General features: G+C 38.3%; 1 protein-coding gene across 1 annotated transcript; it reads right to left on the reverse strand.

The window, feature by feature from the left end:
• Positions 1 to 1,173: 1,173 nt before the first annotated feature.
• On the reverse strand, positions 1,174 to 3,754 carry tmem250 (transmembrane protein 250). The gene is made up of 2 exons (XM_065283989.1): positions 3,627 to 3,754; positions 1,174 to 2,567 (listed from the first exon to the last, which is right to left on the reverse strand). Exon 2 carries the CDS (start codon positions 2,392 to 2,394, stop codon positions 1,975 to 1,977), a length of 420 nt encoding a protein of 139 aa, XP_065140061.1. The 5' UTR covers positions 2,395 to 2,567; positions 3,627 to 3,754; the 3' UTR covers positions 1,174 to 1,974.
• Between the last annotated feature and the right edge of the window lie 16,405 nt (positions 3,755 to 20,159).

The following is a 20,159-nucleotide window of genomic DNA, read 5'->3' on the forward strand; positions in this document are numbered from 1 at the left end:
AGCCATCATAAATGTTTACTAAGGGAAAATAAAGTGTGTGTAAGAAAAAAAAACAAGAATATTTTCCATTTATTTAGCAAAACTGACACCAGAACCAAAATGATTTAATGCTGCCCTCATGTACTGTATGATTAATTGTAAATACAGGTTTTCTAGTCCTAAATTGGAAAATTTTACAATTTATTGGTTTACAAGTTTGATACAAGTATCCAAGATATGCAGCCATAAATTTTAAACAGGGTGGAGAGGAGACTGAATTTTGCAGCTGCGTGCCTCCTTGTCTTGTTATTAAAGGGGTCATACTGTGAAAATCAGACTTTTTTCATGTTTAAGTGCTATAATTGGGTCCCCAGTGCTTCTATCAACCTAGAAAATGTGAAAAAGATCAACCCAGTAACTTAGTTTTGGTAAACCATTCTTTGCAAGCATGTGAAAAAATAGCTTATTCAGATTTAGCCTGTTTTGTTATGTAGGTAGCAAGTCTCATTTTAATAATACCGCCCTTTAATCTGCACTATCCAACCACTGCACTGCCATTTAGTGCAGAGAGAGAGAAAATAATTGACAGTATCAATTGAGTTTTCAACACCATTATAATGATCAATATTTGCATTTCATCCACTTATTTGCATTTTAAAAGACACACACAAAAAAACCCCAGCACCTACAAAGTGTCAATTAATAATCTGTGGTGTACTTTGATCTAAAACTTCACATATGTACTCTGGGGACACCAAAGACATATTTTACATCTTAAAAGTCTCATAATATGACCGATTTAAAGTCTTGCATATTTACAAATACAGCATAAGTAACCACTATTTAATGAATATTGTTTCTTCTACATCCTATTATATACGTAGTGAATCAGGGGACATTGTTTTAACACCATGACTTAATCCCCCATTTAGTATGTTTATATTAACAAGGTCTTTTATATTTAGCCTTTATTTGCAGATGTGATAGGTGGGTGTATTGCATTGACAGGCGAGTCAGCCAATTACAATCTGTAGAAAAAGAAAATTTGATACGATTAAACTATTAAAAATAACTGCTGATATAAAGACATTACTACATGCATTACTAAACAATGCAATATTTCTAAAAAATACTGACACCATTCTGTACCACACATGTGAAAATAAAAGAATCCTAATAAAATCACAGACATGGAATATTTACAGTATTTTTATTCATAGTGTTATGATGCTGTTCCTGAGAGACTATTGATCAGAGCTATGTCACACACACAACCATCTAAACAAACACACACACCAGCAGAAATACATCTACACAGCTCTCTAAGAGACGGCACATTAGACACACGGGACGGTCCAATCATGATGAATCAGTTTATCAGGTCAATGTCTACAGCGGGTGGACTTTTACAATGACGTCTGTGTGGTGTCCGTTTAGTTTCAGAACAAAAGGCCATGCTTGGCCAAGTGTGAGGCGTATGATGTCTTGATCCTCAAACAATAGCAGATTGTACTAACTCACTCCAGTTTCATGCCAGGCTTGAGCCACTAACACCACACCAATACAACACAGGACCATCAGACTGTGGTTGGCACCAAATAATCTGGTCCGATAGCCACGAGTAAGCCGAAACAGACCATTAGTCAAGGATTTCTGTAATCTCAAATCCAAGCACAAGAAAGGGTTAATTCAACCAAAACGTATGAATGAGTTTTTTCTTTTATCACATGCAAAAACGTACAATAAGATGTGTTTTTTTTGACAATAAAAGGTTAATTATATTTCTTATGAGCCGCATTAATACAACAAATATAATTCTTAAAACATATCACATGCATGCATACAAAGGGGTGAAACCACGGACATGTTGAGTGTCACATCACACACACACGCTTTATGTGTCACGATCTGGTTTCATGGTCAAACAGCAGATTAAGGACGGTTTAATATTAACACTGAAGTAAAGTTATGAAGTATTGTCATTCATTCTGAACTTTACATATCTACAAACACCATGAAACACCATCCCAGCCCTCCGATCAGAAACATGGTGATGTGCATGCTGTAGATGAAGAGATCATTGAGGATGCCGAAGTCAAGCCGACGGTGACCCAACAACAGGAGAATAACAGACAGTTTGTACTGCAATCGGAGGAAAACTCGTACGCTGACGTACTGCAGACAGAAGAGGGCGGACAGCGCCACCCACAGGAGGGAGGTGAAGAGGCTGCAGCTGAAATAAAGAAGAAATCTGACGAAACTATACATCCATCGGGACTTCAGGTAGAGGTCGAAGTTGTTGTACTTGGTGCGTACGAGCTGGGCGGTGCGAGCCGGCCCGCAGGCCGAGTGCATGCAGGTGGTGTGAGGGCCATGGAAGGAACGAACCCTCCGTGGAATGGGGATGACGGGCATCGGTGGGTTTGACGGACCGCCGGATTCAGGAAGGTCCGGTGGCAGGACTCTTCCGGTAACTGCAGAACTGCATGTTGCATTACACAGGCGTGTGCTGTTAACTAACAAGCAGGCAGATGTAATTGTGATGTTCCCATGACCGGTGAATGATCAACCTCCTCGACGGTGAAGCTCTGAGAAAAACAACATCAAGAATAAAGAATAATCAATGTTGGGGTGGAATACACAAGCATTTCAAATTCTGCTTAATACTTTTACTAAAATTTGATTGAAAAGTGATACAAAAAACCTAGCATAGTTAATATAATTTTTATGAAAATCGTGGATCAGACTGCACGGGTAAACAGCATATGTTTGCTTTTAATTTCAGCTCATGCCCTACTAAAAAATCCAGCTGGTGAGCAGGTTTTTGCTGGTCTCACAACTTGGTTTTTGTTGATGTAGCAAACTGGTCTAGCTGTGTTTTGGTCACTTTTTAAGCTGGTTTACCTGGACTTAGCTGGTCAGGCTGAAAGACCAGCTGACCCACTAGCTTGACCAGCTTTGCCAGGCTGGGAAGACCAGCTTAAACCAGGTACTGGCACCTTAAACCAGTTTATGCTGGATTTTTCAGTAGGGGAGGACAACAGACGGAAGTTATTATGATAACAATAAACACTGAGCTGCAATGCATTTGAAGAGAACAGCTACAGGTGTAGAAGTCTCATACCCATATATTAAATATGACTATAATTTAATAATATTAAGAAACAAATCACATTTCAGACAGCGGATTAATAAATCACACACATTCTTTTGTCATTTACACTTTAAATACATACATGTAAAATGCAAATAACTTTGTTACTGACTATTTTAACAAATTTAAATAAAAATACAATAAATAATTATTTTATAATAACAATAAGAATGCATACTATATACCATATTGCTATATTCATAAACGACCCTATTTATACAGGTACACCAAAATTCCCTAAGAAATAACAAACACAGTATTATTATCATAACAGATCCCCAAAAATATGTTAGTAGCACTGTATGTTTAGAGTTTAATCGTAAATAAATGATATTTTAACCTCAAATATGCAGAAATCTTTGTGTTATATATGAGGCCTCGTGTAAAAAACTACCAAAAAAAACACGAAGCACAAAATCACTCACCTCTCATCGCGAACCTAAATATCACACATGATATAAACATTATTTATGATTGAATATGTTAAACTCACATGTTTTAACAGCGTATCCATCTGTCGAGCACCGCTTCTTCTGCTGCGTCCAGCGCGGAACACGACCTGTCGTAAAACACAAGGCCTGCTGGTTACCATGACAACACCAGCCGAGCCACCTACAGGCATAGATATGTATAAAGGCTAGATGGCTCGCCCGCCCTGCTGGCCAATTGAGTGGAACGTCTGCATTTTGGCGGCCATCTTAGGACAGGGCGCTCGCTCACTCCTAGCATTGAGTTTTAATGATGCAGGTACTTTTAAATGACCATAACTTGCTTAATTTTTTACCGATTTTCAAACGGTTTGGTTTATTATAAACGTCAAAGATGTAACTATGACACTGCATACCTATACTAAAAATATATAAAAAAATCATGAAACATGTCAAAGCATCCAGTATTATAGCCACGTTAATAACGTTTGTAAAAAACCAAACCGTTTGAAAATCGGTAGAAAATTGAGCAAGTTATGGTCATTTAAAAGTACCTTCACCATTAAACTCAATGCTACGAGTGAGCGAGCGTCCTGTCCTAAGATGGCCGCCAGGTGATGCCATTAGGGACTCAGCGGTAAGCCATCTAGCCTTTATACATATCTATGCCTACAGGCAGCTCGCTTTACGCCTCTCTGACGTCAGAGCTCGATGATAGCGTTGCATCTGTTAAAACCTTTGATTACTAGTATATTCTTGAGTAAAAGTAAAAGTTACTTCCCTCAGCAGTGGATCTATACTCTACTGAACTGAGATCAGCCTGAGAGATTTCCTGTTGTACTTTAGTCTTTAGTGTGTGCTGCTGAGTTATATTTTCATAGCTGTGATGATCATCACACAGATTTATGAGTCGGCTGTAAGACTGCATGCTGCTTATTTGTCAAGCAGCCAGATGTGTAAAAGAGCATCAGAGCTCACTGGAGATAAATCATAAAACATGCTGCTTTAAAAAGAGTTTATTATGATCGTTAATGGGGCGCACGATCACTTTCTGCAAGATTTAAAGACATATTATGCAAAATCTGAAAAACAAACCTTATAATACTTAATCAAACATGCATAAAGCCGTCAGCGGGGCTAAATAAATTCTCCCATTTAGCTTGCTTTAAGATTGTGATTGCTTTTACTAATTTAATCAACAGTGTAATAATTTCAGCAGCAGTCAGATTTGATGGTGGATATAGAGGAGATTTGGGGATGATTTAGGTGAGTACAGTACCTCTCTCTCTCTCTCTCTCTTTTCAGACTGCAGATTTTTTAACTCAGAGGTCTAAAGGCCGTCATATAAAACTTCAGTTTCCAGCAGTTTGCTCTTTATTGTAGGGTCTATACAAAGAGGATTCAATGATAAACAAATAAAAGTCTCACTGTGCTTCTCAACCTTGTGACGTTTAATAAAATACAATCATTTATCACAAATTCTGTGTAATTAAACCGGAAGTAATAAGGCTACTAACCAACAGCACTAAATTGTACCATTTAGTATGTTTTGGTTAAAGAGCACCTATTAATCAATTCATGATTTTACATTTCCTTTGGTGTTTAAGTGTGTATTAGTTCATGTTAATGATATGCAAAAGGTACAAACACCAAAGTAAACGATGATGCGAGTTATCGTCTCCAAACTAAATCTCTTTTCTTAAACTACAACAAACAAACACACGGATTGTAGGCAACATTTACTTCCTCGGCTTGTTGACGACACGGTGGTCATTATCATAACTCCGCCCACCTCTGACTCACAGCCTGTAAGTAGTGATTGTGTTCATATTTAAAGGGTTAACTATTTACTGAACCATGATTCAAACACAGGTTTTGTGCAGTGTAGAGTAGCGCTTGTTGTTTGTCGTTTCTACGATCACAAATGCAGACATGGTTGAATGGGAGGTTTCCCAGACATGGCTTATCCTAGTCCCAGGCTAAATACATGTTTGATCTGCCTTAATCTAAAAAAACCTTGCACTGACATATCGAAACATATATCAGTGGCATTGTTTTGTCTTAAGATGCACACCAGTATTGTTTTATGTAACTTCTTAAATGTCCTAAAATAAATAAGGCCTAGTGCATTAATCTAAACCCTGTCTGGGAAACTGACCCTCAATCTGTTACGTTCTGCTCAAGCCGCGCTGATCGATCAGTTTGGTCATCTGGATCAGATTCACCTCATGTGATAAGGTAGTAAAGATGATATTAAGTATTGCTTATAGTGCGACCAAATCTTTTAAACATGGTAAAGAGCGTCACATTTCCAGCTGACGTCAGAGGTATTCAGGCCAATCACAATGTACAGATTACCTGGAGGCAATCAGATGAGACAGCGCTTTTCAGAATGATGAGCTTTGTACAAAATCAACGCGTTTCAGGAAGGGAACGTAACAGGTGCTCTTTAAATCAAAGTTTAAGTTTTAGAATGTTTTATGTCAAAACATTTTGGGGGGCCACACAAAGAGATGCACCGTACACAAGGGGAACCTAAAAAGTTTGAGAACCACTGGTTTACCACACACACACACACGCGCACGCGCACGCGCACGCACACGCACACGCACACGCACACGCACACGCACACGCACACGCACACGCACACACACACACACACACACACACACACACACACACACACACACACACACACACACACACACACACACACACACACACACATTGTGTGTTTTTTTCAGTGTGATTTTCTTTGTAGTTTTTCATGTGAAGGATGATGTGTTAAAAATGAATATATCAGAAGTGATGTCAGAATAAATGAGAACATAATGATCTGGCTTTAATACTTATATAAAAATATTATATAATGTCACATTGGGTTTCAGCAGGAGGATTGTTCTGGTTGTTTCCACTAGAGGGAGGTATCTTCATACTACAATCTGCTCTTACACTACACACTACAATTTTCTCAAAACCTTAAACACTAAACCAAATCTTCAAACTAGATTCACAGAATCTCTGGCACAACCACAGTCCAGCTACAAAATCAAAGAAAACTCTACAAGAAAATCATATTACCCCATGTAAAAATTAACCATGGTTTTACTATAGTTAAAAAAAACATGGTTACTGTAGTAAAACCATGGTAACCCCAAAATCACCTTGGTTACTTACTACACTTTTACCACAATAAACCCATGATTCATTTTCATAAGTGGCAGTACTCACAACCAAATCAATGAAAAATTCATTCTGTCTCAGCGTCTCAAGAGTCTTCATGATGCTCTGAGCACCACATCCACATCACAGACAAACAGAGAATAAACCTCTTGACATCAGGACAACTGCTCTTCCTCTGGTCCTGCTCTTCATCATCCGCCGCCTCTTCCTCATCCGCCGCCTCTTCCTCGTAGTCTCCCTCCTCATCCGTCACCTCTTCCTCATAGGCTTCCTCCTCATCCTTCGCCTCTTCCTTGTAGTCCTCCTCCTCATCCGCTGCCTCTTCCTCGTAGTCTTCCACCTCAGCCGTCACCTCTTCCTCGTAGTCTTCCTCTTCATCCGCCGCCTCTTCCTCATCCGCCGCCTCTTCCTCGTAGTCTTCCTCCTCATCCACTTTCACTTGCACTGAGATATTTTAACCTAATAAAGGCACAGTGAGTTTTTTCTGAGTTACATTTAATGTAAACAATACAAATACACCAAACATTAATAATAAAGAATTTATTTCTGATTATAAAACAGGCAGTTCTGGTTCTTCATTCTGATTGGTGAAACGCGTTCTAAGCTGTGATAAAATACACTGGTAACCTCACGGTTCAGACCACATTACATAAGTATCACTGCGCCACTGTTGCTGCGTTCTTATTTATGAAAATAAACACCACAGTCTTTAATCATATTTTTAATTTGTCTACAATTGCACAATTAATGGCGATATCCAGATAAATGTCAATAAATATTGTTGAGTCATCTCGTCGATAAAGAGAAAACGTTGTCTGAGGAGTTTATAAGTCAAGTTCATACATCCGCTAAACATCTTAAACACTGATCATTCACTCAACACTGAAAACACAGCGTGTAAGTTTTGATGGCTCTGATTCTGATCTCTTACTAAAGTTCTTCACAAATATGGAATTATCTCCGTATATCCGATATTTTGTGTTTATTTAAGAAGATAATTTTTCTGCAAGGCATTAAACTAAAACTGGGTGGCAACTTAAAAAAAACAAACGCTGATGGGGAAAGAGTTCAGCATGCTTCCAAACATATTTGATCATCACTTAAACAGCACAATATAAATGTTAATGTATAAATTAAATTAGATGAATGTTGATTTATAAAATAAACACCACAGTCTTAAATCATATTTTCATTGTGTCTCTGCTGCATCTGTGTTGGTTGGGAACTGCGCTCTGTTTCAGTCACACTTGATTCTGAGGAACTACTTTGTTTGGCGGAAGAGTAATATTTGTACTAATATAATTACAACTTATTTGTATTTTATTTTATAAAATCCCTCTAACGTTATGCATATGAAGTAACCGTTTTATAAACGCAATAAACGCCCTCGAAGCAGTGGGGTTACAGTGCATTTTATAACAGCTAAGGGGGTTTTAGGCACTCTGCTTCGCGTCGTGCCTAACAACGCCCCTTAGCTGTTATAAAATGCACTGGTAACCCACTGCTTCTCGGGGTTTATTGCTTTAATAAAGCACAAGCAGATCACAGAGCTATACTGAAGGTTCTGGAAACTTGCTACATCACGATTCACGTTCACATGTACTGTGGTGTAAAATCCTTACATTTCCACCCAACATCCAAGATTAAAGCAGTTAAATGTCAAAATCCTCTTACCAGCCCCAAATACACTGAAGCTTGATCAATTAATTCATTAAGTAAGTAGAGGTCAGGAGCAACAGATGAGGAGAGATGAATGAAATCAATTACCAGAGAACAAGAGAAGAACTTTAATTAAAAAAAAGTTTAATTAAAGAACTTCACCGTTTCTGAACCGCTAATAATCTGAAAACATTACAGAAATAAACAAAACCAGGAAGATTTATTTCATCTTTACATGCACGAACAAGCACATAATGCAGAACATATAAAACACATAGTAATACACTTTGGGGTGGTTTTCTGGATAGGGATTAGCTTAAAACAGGACTAGGCTTTATAACTAGATTTAACAAACATGCTTTACTAAAAACATAACTTTTGTGCATTTTAAAGGAAAACAAAGGGCACTGATGTATTTTAAGATATGTCAGTGCAAGATGTTATCAGTTTGGACAGCTCTTACATTTAGGATTAGTCTAATCCACCGCCCCTTTGTGATCATATTTACTGCTAGATACACTTGACCGAATTTTTGTTTATCATGATTTTAAAAGACTTCTGCTTTAATGCCTGAAATAAAATGTTGATGTATTATAAATTGTGCCGATAAAACAATCTATGAAAAAATACAATTGTAATTTAAAGATACCTCTGGTTTCACAGACAAGGCTTAAGGCTAGTTCTACTTAAACACATGTTTGAGCTGTCTCAACTGAAAATATCTTAAGCACTGACAGATCTGAAAATATTTGTCTCAAGATAAACATCAGACTTTAGCTAAGCCTTGTCTGTGAAACCAGGACATTAACAACTAATGTTTCATTTGTCATATGATCTGTCTGTATTAATCCAGTGGTCGCTCATGACTTCTTTTCCGAGGAGGCACAAATGTGAAAATTGTCAAAACATCATCATGTGTGTGGATCTTCATGTCAAAATATGTGCATTGTGCGTCATGTGCCTGCTACAGACACTTCGAAAGGGTTTATGAGAAAAGAGACGCTCGTGTTTGACAGATACTCACTTAATCTCATGGAATTATCTTTGAGTTTAGTGTTTGTCTTGTGAGACATGAGCGTCTCTTTCATCATGAACCCTTTTGACGCATATGCAAAAGGCACGTATTTTAACACACAAGGTTCCCATGATGCACTGAACTCATACAGTATTTTGACATGACGAGCCACACAGTAAGATTGTTTGGATGTTTTTCTCATGGGAAGTACAGTAACTTTACAGTAACCTACAGTAAGTGGTTGTTGGGTGTATTTTTTGGGGTGTTGGTACCAGTCAACCCCTAAGATCAATGATGTTCTGCATCCCTCCATCAATGTACTGTAAGTGAATAGGATTTTTTTTACTGTGAAAACACCAAATTCCTGAGCTGTTTTGTGGAGTGGTGCTGATTAATTTAGTAATGAAGTGTGCACTGTTTGATTCTGCAGGGTTTAGTTAAGTTTAACAGATACACAGGTCAGATCTAATGAGCGCTGGGAGCCGGGTTAGAACCTCACCGCAGTGGCTTCGCCCCCGTGTCACCATTAGCCTTATTGGCCGCAGGGGTCAACGGGGGTCAATTGGCGTGTCGATTCTCCGACCCACCCTATCGGCATGAGACAGGGGTCGAGCTGGAGCGTTTCTACTGAGTTATGTGCCTTCGACTGCATTCCTACTGGAAAATCTATCATTTCACTTCTGTTGATTTACAGACGCTGAGCCTGTGGGACTTTTACATAAACACCATGCGAGTCTGAAACACATGCAGATTTATGTGAGTATTCATTCACAGTATTTGGATATGAAGAATATCAATACCTTTACGGGAACAATGAATAGATTTTATTCTGAAAGCCTCGGGAGTCTATAAAAACATTTTACAAGTCCAGTTTTTAATGCAGTAGTACACATAAAAATATTTTGTTTCTGTGTAAAAGTATTACCAGCAATTGATTTGTATATTGCGCTCAATAATTATGGACGAGTAGCACGAGTCGATTTCAGGTGATATGAGATGAAAATGTGTGCTATATATATGAGAGAAAATAATAATGAGAGTTGGTCAGCTGATAGAAAGTGCTGTAGTAGTCATTCATTAATGTTAATGTCAAGAACCTAAATGTGTGGTGAACCACAACTTGGCCTAAATAAACTGAGATAAAAGCATCAGTTTCCTCCGAGCTGGTTCTCGGTGACTTAATCCATCACAAAGCCACGGGATCCATCTTTATCAGGACCCATTAAAGTTACAGCGGGTACAAACGGATCCCAGCTTGCTTACCACTCTTCCTTTAACCTGTCCAAAACACATCTCCGATGTCACCGTGAAAGAAATACCTGTGTGATTCCTGAACTCAAGGGTCAGGGGTTAAGGAGTGCAAGCCTGTGACCTCACCTATTACATCAACAGCACTCACCGCCGGTCATTGGTTAAGATGATGCTGGTTACATTAACTTACACCTGCAGGAATAACAAATAAACTTCAGACATGTAACCCACATTAAATGATTTCATTTCAGAGATTTAATCCACAGCTCCTTAAACAAGAGCAGGAGCTTTATTATAGCATTAAAATGGGATTAAACCTCTCACACATGAAACTTTTTAACTAAAGAAGTATTTTCTGTCAACGGTAAACTAGCGTTTCATTTACGGTAAAGTGTGTATGTTGTGTAGTTTTATGGCTGTGGTGCATTATGTCAGATTCCTCTCTGAGGCGGTGAAGGGCTTTAAGCGTTTGATTGATGGTCTTCTACTGAAATATTTCACCGCTCCTGGCAGCAGATTACAGACGGCAATTTGTGTTTATGGGATTCCCGAAATTCACTTAATACCTGGCCTCCTATTAAAGGGTCAAGCGGGAGGAGAGAGATCGTGACGTCACTTCTTCTTTCTGTTCCTAATTCAAACAAGAAAGCGAGCGTGAATCAATACTGATTCAGAATCAGTGTAAGAGTCTTTAGTTATATAGCACTGATGTTTAAAGACTCACTGTGTCTCTGTTAAAACCGCTTAGTTTAACGTAAGATGGTTAACCCTTCTGTTTTCTGTTCATTGCCACAATCACTGCAAAAAATGACTTTCTTACTTAGTATTTTTGTCTTGTTGTCAGTACAAATATCTTAAAATTCTTAAATCAAGATATATGACTCTTCATGAGCAAAATTACCTAAGTGAATTTGTGCTGAAAACAAGCAAAAATGTCTGCCAATGGGGTAAGGAAAAAATCTTGAAATATGTTTTTTTTTCCTTAAACACTTAATTCATGAAAAATGACTGATATTAATAATAAGTCATTTTGTGCAGAGATCACAATTACTGTTTTTAACTTGTCTTCTTGAGGTAACACTTTATTTCGATAGTCCACATTAGGCCTGGCAAACTCGATTCCTTTTAAGGATCCGGGTTATTGTGAGTCACTCACTAAAGTGATCCGGGTTGTGTGATTCACTTGAGTCATTTGAGTCAGTATTGCTAAATTGCCAAGGAAACTCAGTATAGACCCACTTGTAACCGGCTGATCCACGCGACTCGAGATTCTCAGAGACGGAAACATTGCAGACTCGCAGACCATGGACATAAGACTCGCTCTACAGATCCCACTAACCGGCTGATTCGCGTGGATCAGCCGGAGCCGGTTAGTGGATCTATAGAGCGACTGAAGTCTCCTCAAAAGCAAATCCATAACAAAAGCCTTTCACTTCTGAAATAACATGCTTATAGGTTTTAGGTTTGGTGTGTATGGTCGACCATTTAAAAAAGAAGCCTAATAACAATAGCATAATAATATAGAGAAAATATAAAAAAAGAACTGTCCTGCTTATGTAGCCCCCAGAGTCGGAGAGGAGTTCGCGCAGATCAGCCGGTTACGGATCAGTCGGTTACGGATCAGCCGGTTACGAGTTGAGAGACTCTCGAGTCAGAGCAGATTCGCATGTCTCTCGAGTCCGCATTGTTTCCGGCTCTGAGTGAGAATCTCGGGTCAGTTCGCGGCTCGCGCGGATCCACAGGTCTCTCGAGTTTGCAATGTTTCCGGCTCTGAGTGAGAATCTCGGGTCAATTCGCGGCTCGCATGGATCCGCAGGTCTCTTGAGTTTGCAATGTTTCCGGCTCTGAGTGAGAATCTCGGGTCAGTTCTCGCGCAGATCAGCCGGTTACGAGTGGATCTGTAGTGCGAGCGAAGTCTCATCAATAATGTTGAAAGAGGTTTGTGTGTGTGGTGGCGCTGTTTATGGTTTTACATTGAATTGTAGTAGGACTCAACTGATCCGGGTTAATGACACTAGAGACTCGCGACTCATGAGTTAATTTAAAGATCCGGGTTAAAGATCCGAGTGAGTCGCGACTCGAACAGGTCTAGTCCACATTAGACATGTTACTAGTCAATTATTCCTCTTATACCACGGTTACCACAAACATTGCTCTGGTGCCTATTTTTAAGACATTTGACAAGTTAGGTGTGTGGTTATCAGAAATTAATGCATACCCATGGAACATTTCTCGACCAATCAGAATACAGCATTCAACAGACCCGTGGTATATGTAAGGAATAATTGACAACGGGCCATTGATTTATAAGAAAATAATACAAGGTGGTAATGGGGCACGGCAGGTCTGCAGTATTTTCAAATAATTCAAAGGACCAGAGTCAATTATTCCTCTTATACCACAGACTTTACTATGGTGGTTATTTTAAGATATTTGACTGGTTAGGGGTGTGCGGTTTACAGAAAAATAATCAACACCCATGGAAGATTTCTCAACCAATCAGAATAAAGCTTTCAACAGACCTGTGGTATAAATTGGGATAATCACCTTAAAAAACTTAACAATGATGACAAACAAATAAAAAGTTTCATGCTGCAATGCATGCTGGGTATCAGTAATTGAAAGCCCATCAGCAAGGAAACACCTTCATAAGTGATCTAAAGTCTTTAATCAAGCAGTTCTTCATTAGATTTACAGAAGATCTAAAGTAAATTCACACGCGTGCACACACACAAACACAAACACAAACACACAAACACACACAGCGTTTCTGTTCATCTGTCAATGCATGTTCTCGTGTGTCAGGCTGAGCGTCTCTGGTTTGAAATTACATTGATGTGTCTATTATTAATAGTGTCGCACCATTATCTCCTATGAGCTCCTCTTACATTCAGTCCATCCATCCCATGAAGCCTGAACGTTTGTGTTGGAGTCCTGGAGAACGGACAGGTGTGCTATGAAATATTTAGTGTTGTATAGAAGCAGGTTGTGAGGTGTTAAAGGTCAAAGAGCACAAATAGATCCACATCTGTTTCATATCAAATAAATACACCACATTGAAGCTGACACAATAGTCATTTAATGTTCGATTAAATCTACATCTACTCTGTTTTCTTATTGTCAATGGTCTATATTTAACAAAACAGCATTAGTAGGTTATTAAGTAAAACCATAAATATGCATTCACTTCATCTTTGTGTTTCTCTTTAAGAAATGCGTTGTTTAGCATAAGAGTGTGAGATGTGTTGTCTTCTGTTATCTTAGTGTTGGTTAACTAGCAGGTAGTTTTGTTCTAGTCAGGTAATGACAAAGTGTGAGTTTGCTGCTCGTGAATTATCCAGGCCACAGGCAGATGGGACTCTGGTGAAATGAGAGAGTGACACCTGACCCAACATTGACCTGTAGATCAGCTGACCCAGGTGTGGTCGTGGAGCTCCTCGCTCGACCTTTAACCCCACCGTCTCCATCTGTGAACGGAGCCGAGGTTAAACACGCTCTTCCACCTGCTGTCTTCTGTTTCTGCCTTTACAGATGCTGTTGTGTTACCTTTACAGTACATTACTGTAACAACACACAAAGTGACCGCTTGTCCTCCAAAAATATCGACCCAATAGGTTTGGGTTTGTGCAAGCAGCTTATAGAGAGCCGCAGGGATGACGTATATTTGTATGCCAACGCTGGTTCATTTTCACCATAGACTTTTGGATTATAGCAAAAAATAAGCTCTGTGTTTAATAAAGGTTTATGTCCATTAAGATAATCTTCACACAACGTTTAAGATTTTTTATTCTAGTAAACAAATTTAGACTTTCTAAAAATTCTAAAAGTTGTGTTCATCCCGTTAACTTACAGGGTTGGCCTACAAATATAAATCAGCCTGCAGCCCTCTATTACAACACAGACGTACAGTTACGTTTTAGGGACAAGCGCCCCCTACTGGTCAGCAACAACCTGTCTTTATGTATCACGGTAATTTTCATTAATTGTCAGATTAGAAGCATTTCATTTTAGCATTTTTTAATTAGTAATAGTTCCATAAACATTAATGGTTTTAAAGATGTTTTAAAGCATCTAACCCCACCGCTACTCTAAAACACTTCTAATGAAGCAGTCGGTCGAGAGCCAATAGTGTTTCACGTTTCAATACGTTATTATACCTAACATCATGACATGTTTTAAAAAATAAAATTGCATTAAAAAACACACAGGTTAGCAAATACACAAAACTCAGCACAGAGCTCCTCCCCCTGACAATCATCAGTGATTGGCTCTTTTTACTGAAGGGCGGGGCTTCTTTTACTATAGTGGCCATACTGAACTAGCTGTTGTGTTGATATTGATATTATATTCAGTTTTAGCACATGTATTTCTGCTGGATAGATATTTTTCTGGTGGAGTAGCTGCTTCTGTTCATGTGAGTATTACAACACAACACAACACAACATTTATATTTATTTCTAACTAAACCCTGCATATTAACAGCATGAAAACACAGAATGTGAGTTATAGCTGCTGCTCGAATCAGACTGAAGTGTGAATGAGAAGACTTGAGCTGTAAACCGCTGTGAAGCTCAGATCTCACTCATGTTATTCATCTAGAGGAGAACACAAAACCTGAAAACTAGCAGGTTTAACATTCACATGAAATACACACACGCGCGCACATACATAGATACACACCGCGTGACCATAAGCACCTCAGTGTGATGAATGCATGGCCAGCTATTGATCGCCATGTTTGATGGATGACGCTCCTGCAATGACTGATGGGCTGTTGGCGAAGCTGCCAATAAGGGCTTGGTGAAGGGCGGGGTCTCGGACGACAGCATAATGCGAGAAGACCGGCCCTCAGAAGAGCTCGCCCCGCCTCAACCTCCGGTGCAGCGACAGGCCGTAGGTGAGGAGGTGTAGGTGGTGCGAGGGGGAGGAAGGTAAAGATGATGGATGACAGGGCAGGAGGGGAACGCCGAGTGTGCCTCCAAATTGATATCCAGGCAAATGTTTTTGTCTGCTGTGAAAAATGGTGCAGCAGAGACTCTCATCACTACAGCGGCTCACGGACGCCCCCCCCTCTTCTTCTTCTTCTGTCTCTCATCTTCTTTTAGCCCCCACAACACCCAATGCACCGAATCAAAGGAAAGCAATTCCCTTCTGCAATCTCATCCACCCTCTAATGCTCCAGCCGTATGAGAGATCCCAACACTTTCCTCAAAACCATTTCTCACCTGATAAATTTCCCCGTATCCATGGCAACAAGTTACGGCGGTGGCCTTCTCCATCCCGTGTCAAATGTGTGCGTTCAGAGAGAAACATTGGCCAGAACGTGACACCAATCGTGAGCAGAGACCTGCAACATTCGATTTGTAATTGTAAGCAAAACTAAGTAGAGGAACTGAGTTTGCCGTCTTTTGCTAAAACCCATTTCATCTAGAACAAAATACAATGAGTTGCATATCCCACACCTCCTTATTCTCATGATAATATACAATATTATTCATTTATTTATAAGAAAATTCATATTTCTGTAATATCTTGTTAATTTTAATTTGATTATTTCAACAGGTTTGAGTAATAGTTTTTACACTCTTTGCACACATTTTGAAAACTTTCCCTTTTTTTCAAGAATTGCACACACACAAAAACCATGCCTCACATCTCTTGAAAAATGAAGCACTGCACACATCTCAAAAACATTTTCTTATGTTGCACCTTCGCCATAATATGATATTTTTGGATGTGTCATATACAAAAAAAACCTAAAGCCCTTTTTATGAGACTGAAAGTAACTGGCAAGAGAGATGTTGAGAAAATGCAAATTAAACATGAAAGCAAGAATGAATATGTAGATGTAGATCAGTAAATAAACGTATAATAACCTGACTTGGTACAGTAGTGCAAGTCTGATATACTAGTACAAATGTATGTTGAAGGTTCTTAACTCTGTTAATCACCGTTTCTTTCAAATGAGACTCTGTACACAGCTCTTTCATTCTCAGATGATTTTTCTGGAGGACAGAATGTATTTGTGGCATCATTACAGTAATGATATGATTGTGTTTTTCACAAATTATTATTGCATTATTGGCCAAGACCAAATTCACAATAGCTGTCTCTTGTTCTTCAGTGAAGATGTGACCTTTCCCACCACGAAACCATCGCTTTTCCACTCTGTTGAAGATTAGTGTAAGATAAACTGTAAGATAATATTTTTTATACCACGGGTCTGTTGAATGCTGTATTCTGATTGGCTGAGAAATGTTCTGTGGGTATGCATTAATTTCTGATAACCGCACACCTAACTTGTCAAATGTCTTAAGCACCAGAGCAATGTTTGTGGTAACCGTGGTATTAGAGAAATAATTGACTCGGTCCTTTGAATTATTTGAAAATAATGCACACCGGCGGTGTAACTCCGCTTCGCGTCGTGCTGCATTGCATCTTGGGTGTGCATTATTTTCAAATAATTCAATGGCCCGTCGTCAATTACTCCTTACATACAATACAGTCAGAATGTCTTCTTTAGTACAGTCAGCTGTAGTGTTGTACAGTATGATAAACCAGCAGACATTTCATTGTTCCATTGTTCAAAAAATAACTATTTGATTTCTGGTGTCTGAATGTCAGGTTTCAGATATTGTGTAACAAGTAAGAAAAAAAACTGTAATGTGAAATATTATTATTATTATTATTAATATTATTATTTACATGACAGTGATGTTGTAAAAGTGTCAATATTACTGTATTCATTTCACAAATCAATATTTTGTTAATATAAATTAGTATTATTTTTAAATGTAATATGTTGGAGTTTAATTTGCATTTTCATTTTGAGAATATAAAAATGTTTAATAAAGCTTTAATCAAAAGCAAACAAAATGCTTTTTGCTGTTAATCAAATTTTTAATGTCTCATATTTCCTATATACTTTCTTTATAAGAGAAATATGCTTAATTATCATGTTGAAGGCTATTGGCTGTTTAGGTCTGCAGTTAATATGCATGCAAATCATTAATCTGTGAGAGAACCAGCATAAAACAGATTAACCCAAACTAATCCGAGTTAGATTTGTCAGGTTTTGTCAATTTAAAACTTATTCTGTACCTCTGAGTTTGGATTAAGTAAAGAAGCGACTCACAGAAGCTTTATGTTTATTTAGTTTTACCACAAAGGAATGAAGTGATTCTCTGACACAGTTTCAGATCTGTATCATCTGTCAGTGCATGAGAGCTGTAGTTCAGTTTACTGTAAGTGAAAGTTGTGAATGATTTGAAAGAAACAAGCATTCATGCAGTGTTAATGTGAAGAGCCCAATATACAGTCCCTGGCACTGCTTCAAATATAAACTTAATGAAATTATATAAGTAACATGAACCGAATGATGCCATCCAGGACTTTTATCCTCTGCTTTTAATTTACACTTCAAGTGCAGATTCAGTGTTAGATTCAATCCGCGAGGATTTATGGAGTTTGGTCAGTGTGTTTGGAAGGGCAATGACTCTTATAATTATTGTGTTGATTTGCTGTGCCGGCCCGCTGGGGCCGATTAGATTCATAAATCACACATACAGTAAAGACAAAATCACTTTCTGCAAAATCACTGTTTTTAAAGCTCTCTTGACTATCAGATTCACTCAAACTACATTAAAACCCATCATTCATTCATAAATAATGTAATATAATATAATGAAAGACTTATGTTCTTTAACAGGAGTATAACTTAGGTCCTAAACTCCATCACATTGATTTTTGTTTTGGTGTGCGGCTCCGGTGGAGCTGATAGATGGTGGCCGATTGATTTGAATTTAATTAACAATTTGAAGGAGCCCTATAGAAAGTCTCTTATTTTTCTGCTTCTCCAGACTCCTGCACAAGCGCACTGACTCATGGGTAATTTATGATGTGATCAATAAGTCCCGGCCTAACATCCATAGTGTGAAATAAGGAGGCTGGAGCGCTGTCAGAGTCCACGAGGAGAACAGTTTATGTGTGAGAACAGTCCAGACATGAAGAGAGAAAGATGAAGTAGAAAACCAAGATGAATGAAGAGCGGATGTAAAAGACACAACAGACGAGAAATGAACAAGACATTGTAATAATTGCAAAACTATCTTGACTGACATCATGGCTGATGATTTTTATAAGAAAAAAAGAGAGACTGAAGCCATACAGTGTTTGCACAAACACAATCTTACTAAACTAATAACACATCACTGTTTTATTAAACACCATTTAATGGCTAAAAACTGGACCTTTAAATACATTAACAACAGGAACCATCACTTACAACACCATAGCAATCACTTTTTATGACCCTAGCAACCACCAATAACATCATAGCAACCACACACACATTTTTACATACAGCTAGAGAGTTGTTGTTGTTGTGATCTGATGTTTAACATTGCTTTAAGAGCCCAAGGTGAAGCCAAACTATGAGATCAGATTGAGTGACCTTTATATCAGCGCTTCTTGACCTCTTTACAGATTCAGATGTGTGCTTCTTCAGCTCTGCCTTTACTGCCGGATCATAAAAATGTTTTATAACACGACGTGTGTAATGCGCCACATTAAGGCGACTCTTGTTGTTTCAATGCAAGGTCATTTTAGCCCTGCAGATTCGTACTGAGGTATTTTTGCCTTTAATCAGTCTACTTAAAGATTAGATGAAGAGTCTGTTTGAATCAGAGGGACAATAAAGTTTTATTCATTCGTAATACTGCAGTAATGACTGAGTTATTATAACACAAATAGTCTGAGAGGTTTGCATGAATAACACCTGAATCATGTGGCAGGTTGAGGAGAGATGTGCTGTCCATTTTTAAAGTCTCATTGCAGATGATAAAAACTGGTGAAATAATTTCACAGATGAACCAGAACTAGAGAGCAGAATATAAGAGAGACTCATAACACCTTACATCATATTCACATTATAAACTTGTCTTCTGCACACAAACACATGCTGTCTGTACTGTATAAAGACTGATCTATGACTACATGAAACAAAGTGCCTGAATCTCAGCAGGATTATTGCTCTCTAACAGATCACCTTCTTCAACAACATTTGATTATTTTTAGCTTTATAATTCTAACTCATCTTGATATTTTATTATAACTCCCGAAGTCCTTAAGCTTCCTCATAATCCGGCTCCGCTTTAATAAAAGAAATGAATAATCCAGCGTTATAAAGCACTGAAATCCAACAGGAACTTGTTGTGTGACTGTAAGAAGAGGTCAAAGACCAACAGCATAACACTGACCTTTGACCCCTCTGATCTGCTGAGTTCACAATCTGAGAGAATCTGACAATGAACATTAGCCAATGAGACGCTTCCATCAGAATTTATGTAATACAGTTTTATTTATTTCTCTAATTTTTTATATAATGAATTACAGTTTTTCTGAATTGCTAAAGCACTAAATCTCCATCTCTGAACCAAATTTAAAGTGGACTAAACCCTTTTGTCAAATCATGCACTCAACTCTAAACACA

This window comes from Paramisgurnus dabryanus, chromosome 5 (genome assembly GCF_030506205.2).
Source record: "Paramisgurnus dabryanus chromosome 5, PD_genome_1.1, whole genome shotgun sequence".
Classification (NCBI taxonomy): domain Eukaryota; kingdom Metazoa; phylum Chordata; class Actinopteri; order Cypriniformes; family Cobitidae; genus Paramisgurnus; species Paramisgurnus dabryanus.

Coding starts and splice junctions, on each gene's coding strand:
- tmem250 (XM_065283989.1), bottom strand. CDS start 2,394: ATGCCCGTCATCCCCATTCCACGGAGGGTTCGTTCCTTCCATGGCCCT.